Source organism: Nelumbo lutea, chromosome 1 (assembly GCF_056320005.1).
Source record: "Nelumbo lutea isolate HS-2025 chromosome 1, American lotus-T2T, whole genome shotgun sequence".
NCBI classification, from domain to species: domain Eukaryota; kingdom Viridiplantae; phylum Streptophyta; class Magnoliopsida; order Proteales; family Nelumbonaceae; genus Nelumbo; species Nelumbo lutea.
Window position 1 is genome coordinate 109,973,663 of NC_142684.1, and position 26,154 is coordinate 109,999,816.

General features: G+C 40.1%; 3 protein-coding genes across 7 annotated transcripts in view; 1 reads left to right on the forward strand and 2 right to left on the reverse strand.

Annotated features, from left to right (window-relative positions):
* Positions 1 to 242: 242 nt before the first annotated feature.
* On the reverse strand, positions 243 to 15,067 carry LOC148876755 (signal peptidase complex-like protein DTM1). 4 transcript variants are annotated; one of them, XM_088968006.1, is made up of 3 exons: positions 14,621 to 15,067; positions 13,031 to 13,102; positions 243 to 390 (listed from the first exon to the last, which is right to left on the reverse strand). In XM_088968006.1, the coding sequence occupies exons 1-3, from the start codon at positions 14,863 to 14,865 to the stop codon at positions 387 to 389; spliced, it is 321 nt and encodes a 106-aa protein (XP_088824132.1). In that variant the 5' UTR covers positions 14,866 to 15,067; the 3' UTR covers positions 243 to 386. The 4 variants fall into 4 exon arrangements, with proteins under 4 accessions (XP_088824132.1, XP_088824127.1, XP_088824123.1 ...); XM_088968001.1 differs by having other exon boundaries at positions 13,031 to 13,105; positions 14,621 to 15,003; XM_088967997.1 differs by lacking the exon at positions 243 to 390 and having other exon boundaries at positions 12,853 to 13,102; positions 14,621 to 15,003.
* On the forward strand, positions 1,005 to 12,357 carry LOC148876756 (large ribosomal subunit protein uL29c-like). Its single transcript, XM_088967983.1, has 4 exons — positions 1,005 to 1,452; positions 9,703 to 9,751; positions 9,898 to 9,980; positions 11,983 to 12,357. The coding sequence occupies exons 1-3, from the start codon at positions 1,120 to 1,122 to the stop codon at positions 9,978 to 9,980; spliced, it is 465 nt and encodes a 154-aa protein (XP_088824109.1). The 5' UTR covers positions 1,005 to 1,119; the 3' UTR covers positions 11,983 to 12,357.
* A 5,455-nt stretch (positions 15,068 to 20,522) lies between the features above and the next one.
* LOC148876757 (uncharacterized) overlaps positions 20,523 to 26,154 on the reverse strand; it is a 46,053-nt gene continuing 40,421 nt past the window's right edge. The window contains exons 7-8 of one of the 2 annotated variants that reach the window (XM_088968012.1): positions 21,165 to 21,231; positions 20,523 to 21,070 (exon numbers count right to left, since the gene is read on the reverse strand). In XM_088968012.1, the coding sequence (XP_088824138.1) occupies positions 20,771 to 21,070; positions 21,165 to 21,231 (367 nt within the window). In that variant the 3' untranslated portion in view covers positions 20,523 to 20,770. Of the gene's footprint in view, positions 21,071 to 21,156; positions 21,232 to 26,154 lie in introns of both variants that reach the window. The other variant, XM_088968020.1, reaches the window with a different exon arrangement.

Sequence of the window (26,154 nt, forward strand, 5' to 3'; positions counted from 1 at the left end):
TCTCTAGTTTGTCGAGATTTTTTCTCTTGGGGATCAATATTTGTGGAAGGCAATGTCTTTGACTTTGTTCATGTTAAATTTAATAAAACAATCTAGGTAAGATTGAGAGAAATAGGTTGGTGCTTAATAATTAATAGAACTTTGAATTTTTTTTTTATGTTTTATGATTTGAGATCGTTTTAGGAATTTCTTTGAACACTTGGAGTACTGTCACACACATCATATGAACGCATTATAAAGATGAGTTTAGTATGGTTGAAGCCTTTTGGGTAGATTAAATAGTTATGAAAAAAGCTGTTAAATTACTTAAATAGTAAAAGGAATTGCTTAGAATCATTTAACAGGCATTTCCACGAAGCCTCTAGACTGTGGTTCTCATTTGCTTATCACCTGAAAAAAAACCAGAAAATGAAAAGAAAAAATTAGGAAATAAATAGAATGAAAAAGAAAGAGAGAAAAGAAGAATAAAAGAGACAAAAAATTAAGAAAATGTGAAAAATAAATAAAATAGAGCAAAAGGATAAAAAATGAGTGACATTGGTTAGCTCAATTAAGACAGAGAAGTGGAAAAAATAGGGGTAGGAGATTGGTTTGCTTTGGTTACCACTTTAAGGGTAAATGTGATATTTTAAGAAAATTAATGTATTACGTTAGGGTTTTTGGTCAGAAAAGCTAATAAGAGGAAAGTATATGCACAATTTTTCAAAATTATAAGAGTGGATTTTGTTCATATCAAAACACAGTGGAGATTTATAAGATTGTCAGAAAACTCAGGGGAGATTTTTGTATTTTACCCTAAAAAAATTATATTGCAGCCGAAGGATGTTTTTATCCTTTCACATGCCATTTAACATCGGCTAACGATTTTGAACTAAATGGCAGTTTTTAAGAGCTGACATAAGTCTGAAACGGCAGTATGGCACGCGTTCGCCGTTCGGGTACCAAAGTCTGACTACCCTAAATTACATGTACATGATACTAATTTGAAATTTACCCTTATATCCAAACTTACTTACCACTCAGGTACTCTCGCACACCAACCGGGTGGGCGAACGCCCGCGAACGACGGATGAGAGAACGAGAGAACGAGAGAACGAGAGAGAGAGAGAGAGAGCGAAGATGTTGAGCCTCTCGGCAGCTTCACCTTCGAGCGTTTTCTGTTGCTCTTCAAAATCCATCTCTACGAACGCTAAATCCTCTTCCTTCCATGGTGTCCGAATTCAGCATGCTTTGCCTATTCGCATGCCCTATTCGTCGTCTTTGCGAAGCCCTGCTTCGTCTGTGGTAATGATGGCGAAAAGAGAGGAAGAAATGAAGGAGATCAGAGCTAAGACCACCGAGGAATTTAACGAAGAGATCGTCGATCTCAAAGGTGAACTCTTCATGCTTCGATTGCAGAAATCAGTCCGTAACGAGTTCAAATCCAGCGAGTTCCGTCGAATGCGAAAAAGAGTAAGAATTTCCAAAGCTTCCGCTTTTTAGTGTTCCTTATTCGATTTTTGACATTCTCGTTGAATAGTTAAAACACAAGGGCTTTGGGTTGCTGCTACATTAATTGACAAGTTCTTTTTGAACTACTAAATCTTAAAGCAACTTGTAGAGAATGTTCTAGGAAAATGATGTAGAGACATGGGTCGTTTTGAGTTTTGGCATCTAAACTTTTTCGTGTTTATGCTGTTGGAAACCCATGACTCAATGTGACTAGAAGGAAGTCGTGCACCACGAAGAATTGGATTTATTTGGATATAGAAACATTGGCACAGTCATACTGGTGTGATTTAGATATGTAAAGGCAGTTTAGATTTTCTCACCTTACTTTCAGGTTTTGATTCATTTGAATACCAGAAGCATGCAGTCGAGCATGCTTTGGAAAGGATTTTTGATTCTCAATTTACAGTTAGTTAGTTTGGCCTTTTGGGAGTTGCAAGAGCTCACAAGAATTATCTAATCATATTTCTTTCCATTTTTGTTGTTTTTTCTCTCATAAATTCTTGATCCCCTTTTGAGTTTTGAGCTTTTTTTGAGGATGGGAATGGGATATCCATTGTTTAAGTTGTTGCTTTGATTTTTTTCCCTAAGGCTATGTATGGTTTGAAGAGATCAGAATGGAGGGCGTGAGAGGATTCAGAGCAGTAGGAAGATGGAGGTCTGAGGTGTTGATCGAAGCCAAGACGTTCAAGTTCGAAGAGGAAAGGACCAAAGGCAAGGTTGTACTGAAAATCAGAGAGAATAACAGGGCGACAGTGTTGGTGTCAAAGGAAGTTATATCATGGATGAAAGGTTTCGTAGATGGGGCTATCAACTCTGGTAAGGTGAATGGTTGGAAAAACTCCATGTCAGTTCCAGGCAAGAGATGTGTAACAGAACTGAATAGAAACAAGAAGGGGTGGTTCGTTACTGTGGGGGAGTTTTTTGGAACAAGTGGAAAACAAATGCTTTGTGTGCTAGAAGGGAGATTACAGAAAGGGTGGATGGATTTTGTGCAGGTGCTGCAGTCTTACCTTGTAGCTTCGGAAGAGAAGGGAGTGGATGGAGGGAAGGCAACTGGCCAAAAGCTTGAAGACCAGAGTCAAAAAACTCAGGAGGAGGCAACATCCATTGGTACCTCTGGGAGTGTAGAAGTGCAAGGCCATTTGAGTCCTGAATTGGTGGTTGCTTGCTCTTCTATTCATCGAAGAATATTGGTAGGAGTGGGGAAGGAGGAATGGAAGAAAAGAATGGTGTTAGTGGCTGATAAAGGGGTGACAGATTGGAAGAAGGTTCTGAGTACAGTTGCAGGAGAGATAGGTGCTGGGAATGAAGTGATGCTGTTCCCTTTTGCGGAGACGAAATCCATGCTTGATGTAGGCAACCAGGAACTAAGCTTCAAAGCAGTTGTGGTGGATGGAGGTCTGATATAGGTTCAGAACTGGAGCCCAATCTGCAATGAAGTCAAAGTTCAAGATGGGTGTGTTTGGCTGAAGCTAATAGGCCTTCCATTTCACTTATGGCAGGACCCTGTTCTTGAGTATATAGTGCAGAGCCTAGAAGGTATTTTAGTGAAGGCTGATAGGTGTAACCTGAGTGCAGTGAAGTTATAGGTTGCTGGTGTTACATGAGAACTTGTCGAGGTTCTTTGATATCTGTTCGGATGAAGCCTGGTACAAAGTGTGGGTGGCTTCAGAAGTCGAATGGTCGTGGTGGGAAGGAGGTCCTAAGGTTGAAGATGATGAGATGGCAGGGTGGTGGACATGTGGAGGGAAGAGGGAGGGCGGTGAAAAGGTGGAGCAGATGAAGGTTAAATCTGGGGTTACTGTGTCGGTTGGGGAAAACCAAACGACATGGAACCTATTTAAGGAAATTAATTCAAATGGGTTTGAATTAAACAAAATTAGGGCAGGCTCTTCATCTTATGCTGACGTGACAAATAAGTAGATTGCTTCTAGGAGCAGAATGGCTTGGTCCGAGCCGGTGAAGGTAGTGGGTGGGTCGGGCGGGCTGAAGATTAAACCGAGACAAATTTGGAAGGAGCCACACGACAACTTAAAAAGTCACGTGGGTGGGTTGGGCAGGTTGGAAAGTGAACCGGGCCACTCATTTAAGGGCCCACGTGGCAACTTAAGTGGTCACGTGGGCGGGTCGGGCGGGCCTAATACCGAACACAAGTCTTTTTCGAATGACCCACGTGATAACTTAAGTTGTCACGTGGGTTGGGGTTAGGAGACACAACACAGACCATTACTAGACAGTGAACTTGGTCTATCTTTGTCCCAAATGGCGAGAATGGATGGGGGACGCTCGCATCAGCGGAAGTTGGAGAAGGGGAACTTTCAGTGGGTTCCCCGTCGGAACTGTGAGGAGGTTAGCCCCCTGCAACGCTCCTCAGACAGGCCGAATCCAAGATATGCAAGGGAAAGAGTAGAAGAGAGGGAAGAGGCGGATGAAGGCTGGGTGCAATGCAGTGAGGAAGATGAAGATTTGGACGAAAGCTCAGATGATGGTACTAGCGTGGGCAGTGTAAATGACGAAGGTGGCTATGTCGGAGGTGACATGGATGGGTGGAATATTGCAAGCTTATTTCAGGGTGAAGGTTGTAACCAGACTAATTCATCTCCAAGACTCCAGAGTGTGCAAGGTACAACAAAAGGGGCAAATCGGGAGAACTTGAAGAAGAGAAGGAACACACCTCCTAGGGGTGATTTAGGGGTAGAAAGGAGAGATCACCAGAGTGACCAAAGGACATAAGTACTTTACAACCAACTCAGGGAGATAGACGTTTACCAACCTCTGGAACAAGAGAGGGAGGCCGGGAACAATCCTTTTTCAACCTTTCCATCATTCCTAGGTAACAAAGTGAATTCGGTTTGTGCTACTAATGTGTCTCGTGTCTTTGGTTCCAGATTCCGTCCCAATGCCATGTACTGTAGCCCATGAATATGCAACCAAGCTAGATGGTGGGTTGTCCGAGGTAGTGGAGCATGAAGTGAATGACTGTGGGGAGGAGCGGGAAGGGAGGTATAGGAACGAAAAAGTGTGGAAAATCATTGAAAGAGTGTTTAGTGAAGTTGAAGGAATTCTAACTTGGAGGAGGGATGGGGAAGAGGAAGAGGGGAGGGGTTAGTGGAGAGGAAGGAAAGGAAGGAGGGTAGAGTGGGAGAGGAATGTGGGGAGAGAACATGGCTGGAGGCAGGTAACAAGAGAGGGGGGATGGCTGGAGGTAGGTAACAGAAGAGGGGTGGGACCAGAGGTGAGGAGGGAAGGGCAGGGGGCTGAGTTGGAGGGGAAAGTGCGGGAAGGATAGGGGTGGAGGATTTGGTGAAAGAGGACATGATAGCTGAATTTGTGGGGAAGATGCGGTGTAGGCTGGAAGATCTGAATGTGCTGAAAGAAGGTCTACAAAAGAGGAAGGGGATAAAAACAAAGAAGAGGAAGTTGAGTGAAGTAGAGAGATTGAAAAGAGATGTAGAAGGGGATAAGAAGTTCGGGGCAACAAGAGATAGAAGAAAAGGGGGAAAGTAATGGGTAGGTAGAGAGGGAGTCAAGAAAGAAGCGGAAATGAAGATACTTAGTTGGAACGTGAGGGGATTAGGGAGTGCAAGAAAAAGAGCAACAATAAAAGAGGTGATAAGGAGGTATGACCCAAATATTGTTCTGTTACAGGAGTCCAAGAGAATGGAGTTTAATAATAGTTGGGCGAGGAGTGTATGGAAATCCATGGGGATTAGCTGGGTGGTTGCTCCTTCGTGGTGCTTCGGGGGGGATTGTAACAATGTGGAAGAGGGATGCGGTTGAAGGCTTGGAGGAGCTGATTGGGAAGTATTCGGTTTCCATGAAATTTAAGTAGCAAGAGGATGGTTATGTATGGGTGCTCACAAATGTATATGGACCAAATGACTACAGAGAAAGAAAGGAGTTGTGGGAGGAATTGGCTGATGTTAGAGGATTGTGGGATGGGCCATGGTGTGTGGGTGGGGACTTTAATGTGATCAGATACTCGGAGGAAACCAATAAAATTAATCAAAGGGTGACAAAAAGCATGCGGAAGTTTAACAAGTTTGTGGATGCCTTTGAGCTTAAAGAGATTCCTTTAGCCCACAAAACATTTACATGGTCAAGTCTCCAATCTAGTCCCTTCTGCTCTAAGTTGGATAGATTCCTGTTCTCTTTGGATTGGGAAGAACATTGGGGAAATTTGGCTTCTAGAGCTCTCCCAAGGGTGACTTTGGATCATTGGCCCATAGTGATTTGTAAGGAGGAAAGAAAGAGTGGAGGACCCGCTCCATTTAGATTTGAAAACATGTGGTTACTCCACCCAGGGTTTACCAATAAAGTAAGGGAGTGGTGGTATGACTGTAACCTAATGGTGGATTGGGAGGGGATAAGATTCCATAAGAAACTACAATTTGTGAAAGCAAAGGTCAAGGAGTAGAATCTTTTGGAGTTTGGGAGGTTAGAAGAAAGAAAGAAAACACTGATGGACCAACTTGAAAACATTGACTCTAAAGAAGAAATGGGAGAATTTGGAGAGGAAGATAAGGAACTCAGGAGAGGCTTGAGAAGACAGTTAGAGGATTGCCTGCATAAGGAGAAAACAAGCTGGAGGCAAAAATCTCGGTGTAAATGGTTGCAGGAGGGAGGCAGAAACACTAGGTATTTTCACTCCTTGGCGAATGGAAGGAGGAGGAACTTTATCTCCAAATTGGTAGTAGGTGGAGTTGAGTTAACACAACAAGAGGAGATAGCCGGGGCTTGTGTGGAAAGAAGATTTGAATTGGCCAGATGTAGGGAGAACAGGAAAAGGTTGGAAAGAAGATTTGGTTTGGAAGAGATTAAGGACGCTATGTTTTCTATGGATAGAACAAAAGCTCCAGGGCCGGATAGGTTCACAATGGCTTTTTATCAGGACTGTTGGGATATTTTGAAAGATGATCTTTTGATAGTGTTTGATGAGTTTTTCAAGAGATTGAAAAGGAATGACTTTCAATCCAGGTGTGAACTCTATATTTATAGCTATGGTTCCAAAAAAGAAAGATGCCTCCCACCCGATTGACTTTAGGCCAATGAGCTTGGTAAATAGCCTGTACAAGATCATTGCTAAGGTGTTGTCACTGATCATCGCACAAAATCAAGGAGCTTTTGTGAGTGGAAGACAAATCACTAATCAAATCTTAATTGCTAATGAGAGTGTGGAGAACTTTAAGAAGGATAAAAAGAAGGGAGTGGTCTGTAAGTTGGACTTGGAAAAGGCTTATGACTTGGTGAACTGGGAATTCTTGAGGAAAGTTTTGATCAAATTTGGGTTTGGTGGTAGATGGTGCAATTGGATCATGGGTTGTGTTCGGAATCGTCATTATTCAGTGCTAGTGAATGGGACAGTGGTAGAGTTCTTTCCAGCCTGTAGGGGTATAAGACAAGGAGACCCTCTCTTTCCTTTCTTGTTCATTCTAATTACGGAGGTCCTGGGGAAATTTATTCACAGAGCAAACTCGAGGGGTCTCAATTAGAGGTTGGAGAATCGGGAGGATGGAAACCCCTCTCACTCACTTACAATTTGCTGATGACACGATTCTATTCTGTGAAGGTGGCAATGTGAGATTTATCAGGAACTTGAAGTTGGTGATACAACTGTTTGAGCAAATGTCTAACTTGAAGGTGAACTTTGGGAAAAGTTGTGTAGCAGGGGTGAATATGGAGGAGGGAGAGATCATGGAGAGTGCAGAAGTGTTGGGGTGTGAAGTGTCAGGGTGGCCGTTGAATTACATAGGGTTACCATTAGGTGACAACCCATATGTGGGAGAGCTTTTGGAACCCGGTGGTGGAAAGGTTTGAAAAAAGATTGGTCTCTTGGAAAAAGAATTACCTCTCTCTTGGTGGAAGAGTTACACTGATTAAGGCCACGCTTGCTAATTTACCCATCTACTTCCTGTCTGTGTTCAAAATCCCAGTGAAGGTATCTAACAGGTTGGAGAAGATGAGAGACTTCTTGTGGGATCCACGAGAGGAGAAGAGGGATCATAGAGTCAGTTGGGAGGTAGTGTCCAGGAGTAAAATTTGTGGTGGTTTGGGGATCGGGAATGTTAGAAGAAGGAATATGGCTCTTCTAGTGAAGTGGTTGTGGAGGTTCCCCTTGGAGAAGGAGAAGCTATGGGCTAGAATAGTGGCAAGTATACATGGGTTGGAGCACAATGGTTGGGATGCTGGAATCAAAGCTAGGACCACAAGCCTTTTTCCTTGGAAAGCCATTCACGATTTGCTTCCAGTATTCTCCCCCAATATCAGGTATGATCTGGATTCCGGTAACTCCATAAAATTCTTGGAACAAACTTGGGTGGGGAATGCCCCTCTAAAGGATCGGTTTCCTTCTTTGTATGCTCTACTTGATCTTAAAAATGAGCCAGTTTCATCTTTCATTACTCCGTCCTCTTCCAATTCTGGGCTTGGGTGGAATTTGGGTCTCAGAAGGGCCTTGAGGGATTCAGACTTTGCTAATATTTCAAGCCTTCTTGAACTTCTTGATAATGTTGTCTTAGTCCCCACAAGGGCGAATTCTAGAATTTGAACCCCTACCCCCACTGGCTTCTTTTCTTGTGCTTCCTTTTTCAAAGTCCTAAGCCAGTCCACCAGTCCTGTAACCCCCCCTTTCCCTGTTGATGAGGTTTGGTGCAGAGAAATCCCTCCTAGGGTTGGTAGTTTTTGTTGGGAAGCCTATCTGGAAAGATTCAACACTGGTGATCTACTCCAAAAGAAGCAACCCAATACTTGCTTGTCACCCCATTGGTGTGTTCTATGTAAAGCGGATGGGGAGACATTTTTTCCCCTTCTGTGTTCAGGTGGCGTAGGAAAAGGGAAGAACTATGTGGAGAGGTTTGAGGGCTGTAGTATGTTGGACAATATGGGAAGAAAGAAACTTCAGGATATTCTCAGTGGCTGAGAGAGGGGTGGAAGAACTAAAGGCTATCATTCATTTTAGGGCTGTACAGTGGCTGAAATCTTTGGAACTATTCACAGGTTACACAATGGATGACATGTTGAGGAAGTGGGGTGAAATAGCAAAGTGCACACAGACCAAGTCAGTAATGAGTGTGTCTTGGACACCTCCACTTGCTGGGTTCATGAAATTAAATTTTGATGGGAGTAGTAGGGGGAACCCTGGACAATTAGGGATTAGGGGTGTCTTTAGGGATGAGAATGGGGTCATTTTTGCCTTGTTCTCAAGCCCAATTGGAGTGGGTGACTCCCTTAGTGCTGAGATCTTTGCAATTATGGAAGGAGTCCAGAAAGCCAAGGAGATGAACATTAGAAAACTCTTAATTGAAGGGGATTCAGAGGTGGTGATAGGGTGGTTGAATGTAGACAGCAATGGTTTATGGAGGTACAATAATAAGAGGAGGAAATTTAAGTGGCTGGTGCGGGAGATGGAAGTTAAAATGTCTTGGGTCAAAATATCAGCCAATTCTCTAGCTGATGGTTTAACTACACAAGGGGCAGAAAGGGATTCAATGTTTTGGGCTAAGTTGTAATTTTTTGTCTCTACCCATTCTTTTGTTTTCTTGATTGTACTTGGAAGATAAGTTTGTTTGTCTTCCTTATGTAACCTCTTTGGTGAATTAATGAAATTGTTATTGATAAAAAAAAATGTAGGGAAAAGAAAGGAAAGGTAGGGAAACCTTTACAAACCTTGTATTGGTTTCCCCGTCTTTCCCTTCCTTTCCCTGCCTTTTCCTTCAAACCAAACATAGCCTATAAGAAAAAAAAGATGCTTCCTTTTTGCTCATAAAATTTTCATTTTGGCTTGAATGTTTAATCTCGGCTGGGGGAAGGGGTTGAGTCGATGTCAGTTTCTTAATGGAAAAGTGGGCTTATTTTGTTTTGTTTTGTTTTGTTTTGTTTCCTAATTAGCAGAATGCTGCCTCTTATGAAAAACTAAAGTGAAAGGAAAAGGTGGAGAAAGTAAAACAAATAAGAATAAAAGAGGGACTGTGTAAAGGGTGCGGACTTATGGTGTAACTGTGTGAGCTCTCCTTCTGAAAGGGTGTTTGATGGTTAAAGGTGCTTACATGAAAAAGAAAAAGAAGGAAAGTATCTGGCAAAATCTGAGAGGATTAATATGTTGTATGATATTTGCAGTCTTTCTGATGAAAGATGCTCTTGGTTTTGGGTTCATACTTGAAATTTGTTTGTCTGAGGTTCCATTTAAGAATGCCATTGTTACGATTCTTTCAGGAACCTCTTCTGCATAAGGGACGGGAAGGCAGTGACATTATCTCCTCAGGTTTGAATAAACCTGCTGCCTTCTGTTTTTTATGTCATTTTTGTAGGGCTGATCTTCAATGGCTTTGTCATTGCGAATAGAGTTCACTAAAGAGTCGAGAAACAAGCAATGGCCTCTAGACTAAAATGGGCATTTACTTGATGCAGTGGTAAAAACTTGGGCTGATAATCAAGAGAATGTAGGTTTGAGTTTTAGAGTGATCACTTCTTGCAAAAGCACCAATGGTTAGGTATGTATCCAGTTCACCCCTTGCAAGACCCAAGATAACTGGAACCAAAATTGGGTACTGGCCCCTTTTTAGCCTATGAAATTTGCAAATTCTGTGTCAAATTGGAAAACAGATATCTTGTTGTCTTTCACTGGTGGCCTTCTTGTTGATGTGATCATGGCTTCTGAAGTGTTCTTCAAGTAAAGACAGGGTAGTAGGGCTGACTGTCACATATACTTAGATCTAATATTAGGAATGTAGATGCTGCATATAAGCATATGTTCAACAGCTCCCATGAAACTTCTCTCAAAGAATATATAAAGCATTTCTATATGGTGCCCTTGAAAGAACAACTGATGCTCTTAAACTCAACCAAGATTGAGCACAATGAATAAGTTGGCTAAGGTTTGTTATTCAGTAACTGCTAGGTTCAAGGTTCAAACCCCTCCTCTGGTATCGAAGATTACTTAATTTTGTTTCGAGATCAGGACTCCATTCTGGCTCACTATTAGAAAAGAAAAAAGAAAGGAAAATGGGTGTGGACATTGTTGGGCTTGTTTGATTCAGTAGCAACACTCTGTGTACAATTTTCAATTTCCTCTTCTTTATGTCACTATCGTCCTTTCTGTCACATGTTTAGTCACCATTATACAATCTAGCATATTTGTTTACCTCTATCCTTGGATCTCCTGTTAAATCTTGAGGTAACTCGGTTAGGGTTTACTGTTAAGTATTAACTGCTACATTCAAGGTTTGAGCCCTTCTTCTGGTATCAAAGATCAATTTAATTTGTTTTGAGATAAAAACTCCATCCTGATTCACTATTACAAGCCTCTTCCCCCCCTTCCCCCAAGGTTTTAAGGCATTGGTAACTGTTAAAAACCAATGTTATTAATTTCCAACATTAAACAATTAAAAAAACTCAACTTCCTTTATTAAGTTATTAGCTCTAAACTCCCCAATTACTATTTTATTAATTCATTCTGCTAAAAATTCTATAAATGCCGGTACTAAGACTCATACCCAGGTCACCCAGATGTAATAGAACGAATCCTTCTACTAGGCTATATACTACTACAATTTGATAAAATAAAATATGCTTTAAATTTTAACTTCTTAAGCCATTTTATCAACTTTTTTTATTAATACTACATCAACTAGAAAATAAAAAAAAAGGTTGATAATTGAAATTAGTCATTCTTTCTATGTAAGCCATGCTTTAATTCTTCTACCATTTCCCAACATTTAATAAGTGTATCCTGGTACTATTAAAATATGTTGTGTGTATATATACCTTATTTTTTACCATTGTAGATTTTAGATTTAGTGTCATTGATGTATTTTTGGGATTTAATTGAGCTTCCCTAGCATAATCATGTATATCTTAATTTTTCTACCATACCATGTTTTGCCTCTTAAAATTGTCTTTCCAATACTCTCTTAGATACTGATAATTTGAATCTTGTCTGTCCTCTTGGGTAGCCTGAGCCCATATCAAGCTTGGTCCAATCCTAGCCTGACCCTGATCCAACTCAAACAGCCTAAATCAGCTTGAGATATATTCCTACCTAATGGTGTGAAATATTTTTGAATATCTTGGGCCTAATAGGCTTGAGCCTAACTGACCAACCTGAGCCTAATGCCGACCCAAGCTCAATCTGGGTATCAAAATTAGTTTGGTCCATGCTTAGATCGGGCTCAGTCCGTGCTCAAGCCTAGGCCTAGGTGTCAGGGTTGGGCCTGGATTGACCTTAAACCTGGTCCAGCTTGCTCAAGTTATTTCCACAAAAAAAAAAGCTGATCTGTTATAAAGTTGAAGAAGGGCTAGAAGAGATAACAGCCAAAAGGACATGATTTGAAATAATAAGAAATGATTGGACATAATTTAACAATAGATATGAAATGCGGAAACAGTGTTTACGTAGCTGATCCAATATAGTTGGCACAGGCGTAGATGATGATGAGATTAGTATCTTTTTCACCTAAATATCCTCTAAAGGATCAACACTTTCTCTAAGCACAGATTGCCCGCATGCTTACGGTAAGAAGGGAAAGAGAGATTGAAGAGGGTATCAACAAGAGGTTGTCAAGGAAGCTTGACCGGCAATGGAAGTCGACATGAGCCTGATCAATAAATACTTAACGCTGAAATCATTTTCTTTTTGGTAGCATAATAGCAGCATTTGCATTGGTCAACCTTTCTGTTTCAAGTCTTCATTCTATTTGAATGGTTATTTTTTCCCGTGGGGAGGACTGATGTAATCTTTTCCTGTACTAACTTCTTCCCTCCCTCCTAGTATTTGTAATTTTACGTTTTTTTATTTTTATTTTTGGTGTGTGTGTGGACTGTGGAATATACTTGTATGATGTATGAATAAGTTTACTTCATTGCAGGTAAGATCTTTCTGAGTAGAGCGTGGCAATGGTTGACGGTTTGACCATATAATTCTGATACTTGGCTTCACTTCCAAGCCACCATAACCCATTTATTTTCCTACTTCCCCACCTCTCTCTCCATTATTTTCCTCACCGCTTGAACGGCAACTCCACCAGCGTTACCCTTAGACAATCGGAGGCTAATGTAACTAGTTAAGGTAAACAATTTTGATCTATTAAGCAAGGTCCAGTGCTGTTGTGGTTTGACTAGGGAATTGTGATTGGTTGTTGTAACCGGATTCCCATCGGGAAATGCATGTGTAAGCATGTGGAGACATTGATTTATAAGTTATGACCAATCTCATTTTAATTTATAAATTAACTATGTAACAGTTTATAGTTGTCTAGTTAGTCTTTTAACTCATTAATTATAGTTTAGAACCAAAAAATTAAAACCCCTACTGCAGGCACTATGTGCCTCGGTGCCTGTCTTAAGGCACACTAGTGGCCAAGTGGGTGAGAGTTGAAACTTGACATTCACGATCATGTTTCATGACCGGTTAAGCAGCTCCATCAAGGCTTTAAAAAGAATTGCCAGAGACTACTTAACGATAATACAGCTTAGCAATTTATGGAAAACATGAAGTCTAGAGAGAGAGAGAGATGGAAAGTGGCTTAGCTAGTTGGATACATACACCCACCACTTGTACAGACCAAATCCATAAACTATTGCATACAAAGCCATCCTCAATGGGTAGATCTTGAACCTGCTGCAAATTAACAAACAAATCAGATTCAGGAGAGATAAATGCTTTTAACCACCTACAACTCCACAATTTTATAAAAAAAACAATTACACTAGTCTTACACAACACAGAAGGCCTTAATGTGGACTCTATTATTTACAGTATATTTATGTGTAAATCTGAATCAGATGCAAATTTTACACCCGGTTTAATTTTGCATCAAATTGTTTGTAATTATAATTTGTACCATTTGTACTTTTTGTCTCATTCTCATTTTTTTGCACTCATTGACAATCTACATACATCAATTCTCTTGTATAATATGGGAACCACGTCATCTTGCTTCTTACACCATTCCCAAAAATATAATCTTAACCTAAAACAGTCAAATCTAAAAGAAAAGTAAACCAAATTTAAAAGAGCCTATTTGCACCCCTATGCATTCACACTAATACAAATGAAATTTGCACGGTAAACAAATCGAGCCTTTATCAGCGAAAAACTGATGAAAGGAATCTGCTGCACTTTTTTGCGCTGCACCTGTCACAAACCGAATGAAAGTGCAATACGACAAACTGCAGCACATGCCGATTCATAGTCACAGAGTCACAGTCCCCATCTCTTACACTTTTTTTCCTACACTTTTCTCTTACATTGTCATTGTCTCATTTACTTTATATACGTGTAACGGATGATGTGGCTTTCAGAGGAGCATTTTCAGATTTCCTCTAGGCTCTAATTCAAAGGAAAATCAATGAGAGTGGGATCCCTTGTAGGGCTGTAGCTGATGAGTTTGGACCACAACTCGGTCGTTGGTCCCATCCCCTAAATATATGCACCACGAACATAGTCACAGAGTCACAGTCCCCATCTCTTACACTTTTTTTCCTACACTTTTCTCTTACATTGTCATTGTCTCATTTACTTTATATACGTGTAACGGATGATGTGGCTTTCAGAGGAGCATTTTCAGATTTCCTCTAGGCTCTAATTCAAAGGAAAATCAATGAGAGTGGGATCCCTTGTAGGGCTGTAGCTGATGAGTTTGGACCACAACTCGGTCGTTGGTCCCATCCCCTAAATATATGCACCACGAAACTCAAGAGGAAAGGTTTTGGTTGGGTGGTAGGCATTTTCTATGTATTGTACCTTCAATTTCGGGGACCAATGTTTAATGCAAGATTAGCTGAGAGAACACAAAGGTTGGTAGATTCTGGTGACCGTCGGCGATGTCCAGAGATTGGCGGCGAAAGCAAGTTTTCCGCCGGCCTTGCAAATTGTCAATAGAGAAAGCTACAATTGGTCGAGAAGATCGGAAGTTTTCACGCAGGGAGAGTGGCGACGTATAGTGTATAGAAATGCTGGGTTCAATACAACTCCAGAACACTCAAAACTGAATTCTTAGAAGTTAGAACAGGCAGGAAGAACACGTTCGAGAACACTCAAAGACCGAACCTTCAGTTCAGATCTATCAATAAGAGTTCGGAGACGAAAACAGTAGAGAACCTTAGGCCTAAAAGAGTAAAGGAGAAACCTTACCCGGTTGATCTGGATATCTGAGGAGAACTGGAGTCTGCTCCATTCTCGATGGTTACTGGGCAGAACCACTGAGAGAAATCGCGGTCAAAGAACTCCCAATCGGGAAGAAGCACTCCAGAAATGGCGAAGAGGCCGAAGAAGTAAGTGACCATCATCTTCTTGAAGGAGTAAGTGAATATCCCGATTAACAGTACTATGATGCCCAGGTAAAGGAGCGAAGATCGGAGAACAGCGTCGTTCATCATCACGGCTGCCGGTGCCGAAAAAGGAAAGCCCTAACCTAAACCTTAATCCTAAAAGTTAAAACTATAAAGAGAGGAAATGGCCGTAGTGTTTGCGTGACAGAGAGAGTAAAATGAAGATGATAAAGGATGAATAAACTGGAAGCACACCACACGAAATGCATGTGCATGATTTCTTTCTGCTGCTGCTGATGTCATAGGCCTCACCGTTTGAATGAATTGTAAGTGACTAATAAGTGGGTGGTCGGTATCGTGGCGTTGCGGTGCCGTTGCATTTTGATTTGATCTATGCAAGTTTGTTGATGTGACTTGTGAGTGTGACTTCATCCAGGAAAAATGTATGTATAAAAGTGTCATTTCCACTACAAAAATTTACGGAAAAGTACGAAAAGACCTAGAATTTTGAATTCTAACCCCCTATTATTACAGGGGTTATAACCGATAGAAGTAACTTTTCTCTCTTAATGTCATTCAAAGGTATGATCCTTTGAAAATATCAGCTTTAAGGCATCTGATATATTTATCGTATGACACATACATTGAATTTATATCATAAGACAAAATTACCCTCTCCGTTAAAAACCTCCTACTCTAGACTGTTCTTAGAAATTAGGAAATATACTTTGCTCTGTTCATTGATGAAGGTGGTAATCGCCGGTTGCTTTCTGATGGCTTCCCGACATGGGTTTCTGCTGCAAATCGGAAGCTTCTTCAATTACCTAGTGCAGCTTCTGCTGCTCCAAGGAGATCTTAGACAAGTACCCAGAACTGACAACAGAGGGCTCACCAACGATCAAGCAAAGGCTCGAAATAGCAAACCCAGCAGTACTGGAGATGGCGCTGGAAGCAAGCCTTGCCTGCATCAAGGAATGGGGGAGACCAGTAGGATATATCAGTACATTACCCACATCGTCTGTCTCCTCCAGCGAAATCAGATTACCAGGAGGCGAGCTCGCTCGCCCTGCACAGTGACGTCGGTCGTGTAATGCTATACTTTCTTGGCTGTTACGGCAGCATCACCGGCCTTCGCGTGGCCAAGGCTGATGTCTCGAGCAACAAAAACTGGGCAGGTTTTTACGTCATGAGCAAGGCTAACATCCAAAAATTCACCATCGGGAGCTTCTTGGGAAGAAGCTCTTGGATTGCAGCTGCCGTAGTTTATTAGCAACAAAAAGATGAACAGGGTTTCATACGAAGAATAAAGGCTATAATAGGGTTTATTTTCAATTTTGGAGAGAGGACTAAGATTTTTTTATAGTTTTTTAGGAAGAAGAACAATGGGGTTTCAAAAGCTTCAGTCGATTAACAGGAAGAGAAAGGCGGAGAGATTTCTTTGGGTTTTCGATGCATTTTGCAAAAAAAAGGAAGAGGGGCAGTTTTGTCATAAAAAATGCATCAAGCGCATTTTCCCATACGGCGGATGCACCTCATGTTTTACTTCCCTTTTGTGATATTACCTTGCAAAAGATGCCTTGTCTATGATATTCTACAGAAGAGTTACCTTTTGTTGCCATTAGATGTCAAAAGTTACCTTTTTGTGCTAGAATCCCAAATTTATAAGCAAATTATTTCCATTAGAAAATTTTATTTGTTTGTCAAACATCAATTTTTTTTTTCTTTTTGGTAAAAAATGCATTTAAATTTCAGAACAGAAAAAGTCTTTCACGGCTAGCTCCTGTAATCACCCAGGGCTCGGGGTGTCCACGGTTAATCGAACCGGTACCATCGGTTAATCGGTCTGCCGGTTTCAGTTTTTGATCGGTTTGATTTTTTGATTTTTCAGTTTTTTATATTTATAATATATATTATATAAATATATGTATAATATTATATTATAAATAATAAATGATAATATATTATAAACATTTTAAAAATATATAATATATTTATCAATAGATCATTATAAATATAATATAAGTATATATTTATATATAATATATAGAAAATATGTGATATAGATTAAAAATATATATATATATATATATATCGGTCGGTTCGATTAACCATCTGTTTTTTTGTAAACTAACCAAAAATCAAATCAGTCCTTCGATTTTTCAAAAATTTCGAATCGACCAATTCAGTTAACCACATTTTGCAATTCAATTTTCTCGGTTCAATTCGATTTTTCGATTTTTCATAGACACCCCTACCGAGGGCTAGCTCCTGAAAATACAATCCAGATTCATTTAACCCTTTTACAGCAAGGGTATGGGCCAATCTATTTGATTCCCTATGTAATACCCTTTAAAAAGTCCTGGACTAGCTAGAAAGACTGCATCCTGAGCCAGTTCCAAAACACCTTTGCTGATCGCAGTCACTAAATTTAAACAGTCACTTTCCAGGCAGAAATTGAAACCATCAAAAAGAGAAATTGTCTTTAACCCCTGTACGGCTGCAAAAGCTTCAACTTGAATGGGTGAGTTCACTGTACAGCTGCCAAAAAGAGCTGCCACCACTTTACCTTCAGGATCACGAATAACCACACCAAAACCTGCCTTACCTTTTGAAACCAAACTTCTATCAACATTTATGTTCAGGACTCCAGCTGTTGGGGGAGACCAAAAAAAGGACTTCGACCTCTGATTAGGAACTGGAGAATAATGTTGCCGTCCTTGTTGGGAAGTCAATCTCCTCTCATTTATCATCCTGTTAATAATCATTAGAGATGCAACATGATTAACTGAAACATTCTCAAATATAAAAGCATTTATCCTTTTCCAAACTGACCATAAGATTATTGCTGAGATAGACAACATATTGTTTTCTTTACCACTTTGATTTTTGCAGAGAACTCGCAAAACCAGACTGCTTTTTTGCATGATCACACAATAAAAGGAAGTGAATTATTGACTCACTCTTTTTCTAGCAAATTGGGCTTAAGTCTGAATCTCCTATGGACTTCTTCCTCAGATTTTCTTTTACTGTTGGAGCATTCCAACAAGATTTCCACAAGAAAATTTTAATTTTGGGATCAATGTTCAGTTTCAAAAGATCTTTCCAGTGGTTTTTATCGAAAGATACTGCTTTTCTACTGCTTACCTGATTATTTGAAATTTCCTGCTCTATCTGTTTAGCTGTGAAATATGCAGACCTTACTATAAATATTCGATTTTTACTCAAGGTCCAGTTTAACATGTCTTTCCACTCACCTATTGCTAAAGGAATGCTGAGGATATCACTTGTTATCACCTCACTGAAGTTATTTCTTATTAGACTCTCATTCCAAGTTCTCTCCTAAGCAGTCATTAAGTCTTTAATTACCCTGATGTTTTCATTTTTGGTTCTTGGGCCCTGAATAAACATGGGATGTCTGGAAGCCAAGGGTCTTCGCATATTGTAATATTTGAACCAATATTTACTAACCAGCATGCACCTCTCTTTATAATCCCCCTAGCAGCCAACACACTCTTCCACCCCTAAGAGCCCCTAGAGGGCAAAGGATCATTTAGAAAATTTATTCCTTTTAAGCATCTTTCTTTAATCACCTTTATCCAGAAGCTCTCTTCATCTATACATAGTCTCCAAGCTTGTTTTGCCAAGAGAGCAAGGTTAAACAAATGAGGTCCCTAAAACCTCTTGCCCCATCCAATTTATTCCTATAGGTTGTGGCCCAACTGACCCAATAAATCTTCCTTTTTGATTTTTTTATCATTCCACCAAAACTCTCTTATGCAATTTAGACAGTTGGTTACAAATAGTTTTTGGGATCAAAAACCATGACATTGATTAAGCAGGAATGGCATTAACCGCTGATTTAATTAATGTTTCCTTTCCGGCTTGAGAGAGGAGAAGATCTTGCCAACCTTCTGTCTTGCTTTCCACTCTTTCAACCAATTACCCAAATAAGGTTTTCTTTGATTTCCCAATGTCTGTATGTAAACCTAGGTAGAAGGATGTTCAACTTTCTTCATACCCAAAGTTCTAGCTAACAATTTTTGCAATTTGGGGTGCATATTTGCACTAATGAAAGCCTCAGATTTTGACAAGTTTACCTGTTGACCCAAAGCTTGTTCATATTTTCTGATAGTTTCCAAAAGAACTTGTCCTCCAGCTGAATCAGCTTTTGAAAAGAAGTAGCTGTCGTTTGCAAAAAATAAAAGAGAGATCACAGGACAATCTTGATTAATTTTGATTCCTGATAGTTGTTGAGCATTCACCAACCTATTCAATTGAGAAGAGAGAACTTCTAAGACTGATAGGAAGAAATAAGGAGACAGGGGGTCTCCTTGTCTTAGGCCTTTACTATGGTAGATAGTTTTACTTGGGGACCCATTGATTAGGATTTTGTATGAGATAGAGGAAACACATTCCATTGTCCAATCAATCCAGATTCTTCCAAACATTAATTTTACCATTACTTGATTGAGGAATCCCCACTCTATCCTATTATATGCTTTGGGTAATTTTACCATTACCATTACCATTTTCTATTCAAAAAAGTTGGTGACTGTTTAGAAGAATCTATAATTTGGGACTGTTCATTTTATTGTCACTTTTTGGATGGTTGGTAAAGAGAATTAGATGGAGTTTTTAGGGCATTTTTTACTTTTCAAATGACACTTAACGGCTAATTAACGGACTGGTTAACAACATTGTATTGGATTGTAACATTTTTGAAGATTGGGGGATTGTCACATTTTGAAAGTCCGGGTATTGGATTGTCGCATTTTAAAGTTCAAATACCAAATTGTCACTTGACCCAAAGGACAAGGTACTGATCCCTAATAGATTCAAGCCTTAAAGATGTATTCATTTCATTTTATTCTTGATATACAATATCAAAATCATTTTTTAGTTCACTTTATTAATAATATATTATATTTTTGATATTTTTAATTTAATTTATTAATAATATTCAATGTGAATTCAACACAAATGGAAAACCTCTGTTCCATGTGGTCTTCAGGCTATTCAAATCTTTAAAGACCAAAATTTGGTCTTTTTCCATTTGACAGATAAGAGATGAGAAGACCCACGTCCCAATAAGCTTGTAGATGCTCAAAACGTCCAAAAATCAGGGATCTTCAAATGAAGTTTTGTTTGTGTCTAAAATCTTTCCTTTAACAGCCCACTAGACAAGAATACTTATCAAATGGTCTTGATCTTTGGTGGCATTCTTTTTTTGGATTTTGAGAGGGGGAACCAAGAAACCCATGTTCTTTTATTAGATTTATTTGGGGACCAAGTGATACCCATCTCCTAGGTAAGTAAAAAACATTTCCATAGGAAAATTGCCAACACTTAATGAAACAAAAATGCCTTTTAATAGTAAATTTTTATGGCTAAAATGGTTATTGCCTGGTTTACATGGAAAATAAAAGAACATAAATAAATGCATTTACCTGGGTAAATATTTCCTGTGAAATACTTACCCAGGTAAATGCATTTACTCGGGCAAGTCTTTCCTGGGAAACACTTACCTAGGTAAGTGCATTTACCTGGGTAAATAATTTACCAAAAAATGAATGGGGCCTTAAAGGTAAGACCCCAAAGACTCAATAAGCCTTTTGACCATTTGGATTGTTAGATCTTTTCAAAAAAGACTTGCCAAATGACACCTTGACAAGCGATATCCTATGGATCCTTTTTGCCATTGATCAATTCAGGGGGAAACCCTGGATACCAAATCATTTATAGAGAGCTATGCAGATTTCAGGATATCTAGGAAACAAGATTAACCCACTTAAAATTTTGAAAGCCAAAATTGAGCCAGTATTCAATTTATCGGTGTTAAAACTGGCATAAGATTAACCACTTACATTCTGTCTGTGGTAGGAATTGTGTTGGTCGGCCTTCAAAGAAAAAAATGTTGTTCTAATTTACAAAAATAGGAACTCTTTTGTCATGTTTAAAATAAGAATCAAAATCTCCCCCTTGAAAACACCCATTGGGCCATTGCCCATCCATATTAAGTGTTTTTGCAACGTGGAGTTTCAGATATGGCGGGCGGAACGCCAAACACCCAATCGAGAACATTCAAGTACTTGGAGCGGAAAACTTCCCTTTCTTGTGCGTAACAGTGCATGATGATGGCTGTTGACAAACTGAATATAACCACATCGGCTCTCTTCAGCTTAGTCGCCGGTGGCAAAAGACCGGCATCTGCCATGCATGTGAAGAAGCTGTCAATAGCTCTTGCAAAGCAATAAAGAGAGATTTCGATCCTTCTGCTTTTCTTCTCAATTCCCAAGGCCAGACCTGGAGGAAACTGTACAGAGACGCAAGCAATACATTTCAGTTTTCAAAGAGAGAGAGAGAGGGTCAGGCGTGCCAGGTCAAGGGAGTAAGGAAAACCTATGTACCGTTCCCATCACCACCATTGAAATGTTGCATCTCTTAAAAATTCTGAAGAGCAAGCACGTCCACATCCTGGAACAAAAAAGGTCAATTGCTGATTGTTTTATTTTTTCCAAAGCCAAATAGATGGCACTTGGCAGTGTACTTCTGAGCATTAAAAACAAGAGTTTGGGCCCTTTTTTATTGATCAATAAAGAATTGAGCCCTTTTTCCAGCATCCACTTCACAATATAATGTTCTCAAACTTCTAATCATGGGAGAACTTGCCAAAACTTAGTATCATTCTTGTCAATCGGTTACATTATTGGCAAGGCAAAGTACACAAATCAGAATACAAGAACAGGACCTCACAAGTCACGCTTAATGCCAGTTAAAATGTTCCAATGTTTCAAACATTTAAACAATGTTCGCCTACCCATAAAATTCTGCTTATATCTTAGAAATATTAAGAGAAACAATTAGAATTAGAGTAGCATCATCATCATCATCTAAGCCTTGTCTCAACCATGTGGAGCCAGCAACATGAATCCCGTTTTGCTTATCAAAAGAAAAAAAAAAAAAGAAAAGAAGAAAAACACGAATCCTGTTTTGCCATTCTGTTCTGTTCAGAACAGCATCTATAGTAAAAATTTCCATAATTTCCTTAATGACTACAGTGAATAAACGGAATCTGGTTGTTTTTGTTTTCTAATTAAATTTCCCTTTGTAAGTATTGAAGGTAGAATTTAATAGTTCTTAAATCCTCCTAAGTCTCAAGGAGTTAGCTGCACCAAGGTTCAAAATATCGCAATGTATCAGGTTGTATCAGCCTATACATATCATTCCGACAAGAACCCAATACGCGGAATGTGTATCGGCCCGTATCAGGCTGTTTCTAATCTGTATCGGCTGATGCGGGCCCAAAACAGTCCGATACATTCGGTTCATAATTAATTTCATTAATCCATATTTAATACCGAATCTCTCATTAATGTCATAGTATTAAGTCTGATTTCTCTTTCATTAATTAGTCAATTATTCCAAGGCAAATTTAAATTTAAATATGAATTTTAGCGCCTAATTCAAATTCTCTCATTAATTCCTTTAGGGTAAAATACAAAAACCTCCCCTGAAGTTTTTGACAATCATAAAAACCTCCCCTATAGTTTAACTTTAGCAAAAACCTCCCTTTTATTTTAAAAAAATTCAACAAAATCCTCCCTTCTATTAACGACCAAGATGAAAAACATTAAACCGATAATATTTTCAAAATACCTATTTTATCCCTCCAGTTGCGACGCATGGCACAACCACAAGTTCTCTCTCTACGGCGGTGATCCCTTCGTTTCTAGTTCCAGTCGGCTCAACCATTTCTCGGGCGAGATCCCGACATCACTTGGGAGATTGCAGGTGACAATGAGCTTCGATCTGAGGCATAACAACCTCACCGGAGAAATCCCTCAGACTAGAATGCATACAGTTGTGATGAGCCTCTCCCCGGCATCACTTTCTTCATGCATTTTCAGTTTTGAAAGAGGAAACTTCGTGCCTTTCTCCAATTTAAAAACTGCTCTTGTATCTTCTTATTCATCCAAACTCCTTGCCCTAGAGTTTCGTCGGCGGAGCAACGAAATATGACAGAGAATTCCACAATCGCTTCTTTCCCGATGATCTTCTTTGATGGGGAGCACGAAATTGATCTCGGCAACGTCAATGTGCATCCATCTCTGGAGTTCAAGAATTTTCGATCCTTTTTTAGTTAGAAAATCGGAATCCCTCCTCAGTAGATCACCATTTCTCTCATCCATCAAAAACCATCAAAATCATCACCGGGAAATCGCCGTAGAATTCCGATTACCGACAAGGTAGATTTTTTCTACAATTCTTGAAGACAAAGATTGCTTCTTCGTCACAATGATGAAGCGGTCGAGGAGGGAGAGAAGAGGGACAAGGGATAATTACCTACCGCCTCGACCAATCAATTTCTTGCATGAGAAAATACCTCCACCAAAGAAAATTACTCTCCGACAGGATTCCAGGAGGTTATTGCCATTCTATAGTCAAACTACAATGCTGGAGTGTGTCCGCAGGACAAGGGATGTTGGGGTTGGGGCGCGTGGAATATGAGAACCAGATACAGAAGCTGCAAGGGATGAGAGAGAAGATCATGATGTCTACGACGAACACGTACATGAACCCACGTACGTATATAGAGCATGAAAGCGTTACAGAGTGAAAGCTAAATTACTATAGCCGAAGTAGAAGAAAAGAGAAGAAGAAGAAGAAGAGATGCTGGAATGTCGAACTACACTACTCAGTCGACAGTACTATTATTTATATTATGGTGTAGTACAATGATACAGGAAGTTACTGGAATGCCCCTGATTAGTGATGGGACACCCAAACAACTTAAAACATTAAACAGGATTAGGCCCATTAACAAAGGCCTAGTACAAGATAACTTAAACTTAAGTATAGGCTAATAAGAACTCTTATCAGTCGACTACTCGTACATACAAAGATTTCAATCCAACACTCCCCCTCAAGCTAAGCATGGATATCAATCATGTTTAGCTTGCCAAGCATGTCCCTAAACTTTGCTACTGCCAACCCTTTAGTCAGTACATCTGCAATTTGCATCTCAGATGGAGTATAAGGCACACAGAGTTCACTCGAGACAATTTTTTCTCTAACAAAGTGTCGATCAATCTCAATATGTTTTGTCCCGTCATGCTGCACGGGATTGTTGGCAATGTTGATGGCAGCTTTATTGTCACAATACAGCCTGAGAGGACCTTCAGCCTTAATGCCAAGTTCATTAAGAAGAGTTCTGAGCCATAAGAGTTCAGCAACCCCATGGGCCATAGCTCGATACTCTGCTTCTGCACTTGATCTAGCCACTACATTCTGCTTCTTACTGCTTCATGTGACCAGGTTTCCTCCCACAAATGTACAGTAACCCGAGGTTGACTTCCTGTCTCCAATAGACCCAACCCAATCTGCATCAGTGTAGGCTTCAATTTCAATTCTATTGTTTTTCCTGAAGAGAATTCCCTTCCCTGGGCAAGTCTTCAAGTACCTAAGAATCCTTTCAACTGCTTTCATATGAGGGATCTTTGGAGAGTGCATAGATTGACTGACAACATGCACAACATAAGCAATATTTGGCCGAGTGAGGGATAAGTATATCAGCCTTCCTACCAATTTTTGGTATCTCTCTTTGTCACAGTAGTCCTCCCCTACTGATTCCTACAGGCCATGATTCTATCTCATTAGAGTATCTGCTGGCCTGCAGCCCATCATGCCTGTTTCCTCTAGGAGGTCAAGAACATACTTCCGCTGACATATGTAGATTCCCTCTCTTGACCTGGCAACTTCAATCCCAAGAAAATATCTTAAATGACCCAAGTCTTTGATCTCAAATTCAGAAGCTAGAAACTCCTTCAGTCTTTTTATCTCTTCCAAGTCATTCCCGGTAATTACCATATCATCCACATAAACAATGAGTGCAGTAAGTTTGCTATCATGTCTCCTTATGAACAAGGTATGGTCTACACCACTTTGAGTGTACCCCACTTTCTTCATGGCCCCACAGAGCCTCTCAAACCATGCACGGGGAGATTGCTTCAACCCATATAATGCTTTCCTCAGTTTGCACACATTTCTACTAAAGTCATAGCTTGGTGGAGGTTCCATAAATACCTCTTCATGAAGGTCACCATTTAAGAAGGCATTCTTCACATCCAGTTGATGAAGTTCCCATGAAAAATTTGCTGCTAGTGACAATAGAACCCAAATTGTGTTGAGCTTTGCTACTGGGGAAAAGGTTTCTTTGTAGTCAATCATTTCTTTCTGAGTAAACCCCTTTGCCACAAGTCTGGCCTTGTACCTTTCAATGGACCCGTCCACCCTGTGCTTTATAGTAAACACCCACTTGCACCCAACAATGGTCTTCCCCTCTGGCAGATCCACTAATTCCCAAATTCTTGCTTTCATTAGGGCTTTCATCTCTTCATTCATAGCTTCTTTCCACCTTGGATCAGACACAGCCTCTGAGTACCTAGAAGGAACACACACAGAGGAAAGAGAAGACACAAAGGAGTGATAGGCAGGAGATAAATGTGAGTAAGAAACAAAATCAGCAATGGGGTGTCGAGTGGTGCAAGAGTGGATAGGCTTACGGAGAGCAATAGGAAGATTCAAATCAGAAGTATGAGAGTTGAAATTACCTTGGGTTGTAGAGATAGATTGATCCGAGTCCAATTGGTTGCTGTCATGAGGTTGAGGGCCCCTTTTCCTTCTGTTGTATGTAAGTATCTCTTTTTGTTGCCTACTGGAGCCTTCAGGAACATCTGCAGCGTCGGGAGAGGTAATCGGCACAGTGAGAGCCTCACTGGGTTGACCCGCAATGTCACAACAAGGAGTAGGAGGAGAGGATGGAAGACCCGAGGCAGATAGGGGAACAAAAAAGGAGGGAGAATGAGAATCCTCTTCCATCCCACTAGTCTCCCCCTGAAGAGGATTCTGAGAAGACTGAAAATAGGGTTGAGACTCAAAGAAGACCACATCTCTGGTGACATACTTTCTCTTGGAGACAGGGTCATAACACTTGTAACCCTTTTGTGTAGGAGAGTACCCCAAGAATATTCCCTTTGTAGCCTTAGGATCCAGCTTGGTCTTCTTTGGATCCTTCACATGTATGAAACATATACAGCCAAAGACCCGAGGAGGAAGGGGAAAGTCTAGAAGAGTGGGGCACAAAACAGAGAAAGGGGTTTTCATACCCAACACCTTAGATGGCATCCAGTTTATCAGATATGGTGCAGAAAGTACAGCTTGAGACCAGTATTGCTTGGGGACTTTGTGCTGGAATAGTAAGGCTTGAGCTGTCTCCAATAGATGTCTATTCTTGTGCTCAGCAACCCCATTCTGCTGAGGAGTATAAGCACAGGATGACTGATGTAGTATGCCAACATCTTCCATGAATAAGTTCAAGGATTTTTCAAAGTATTCAGC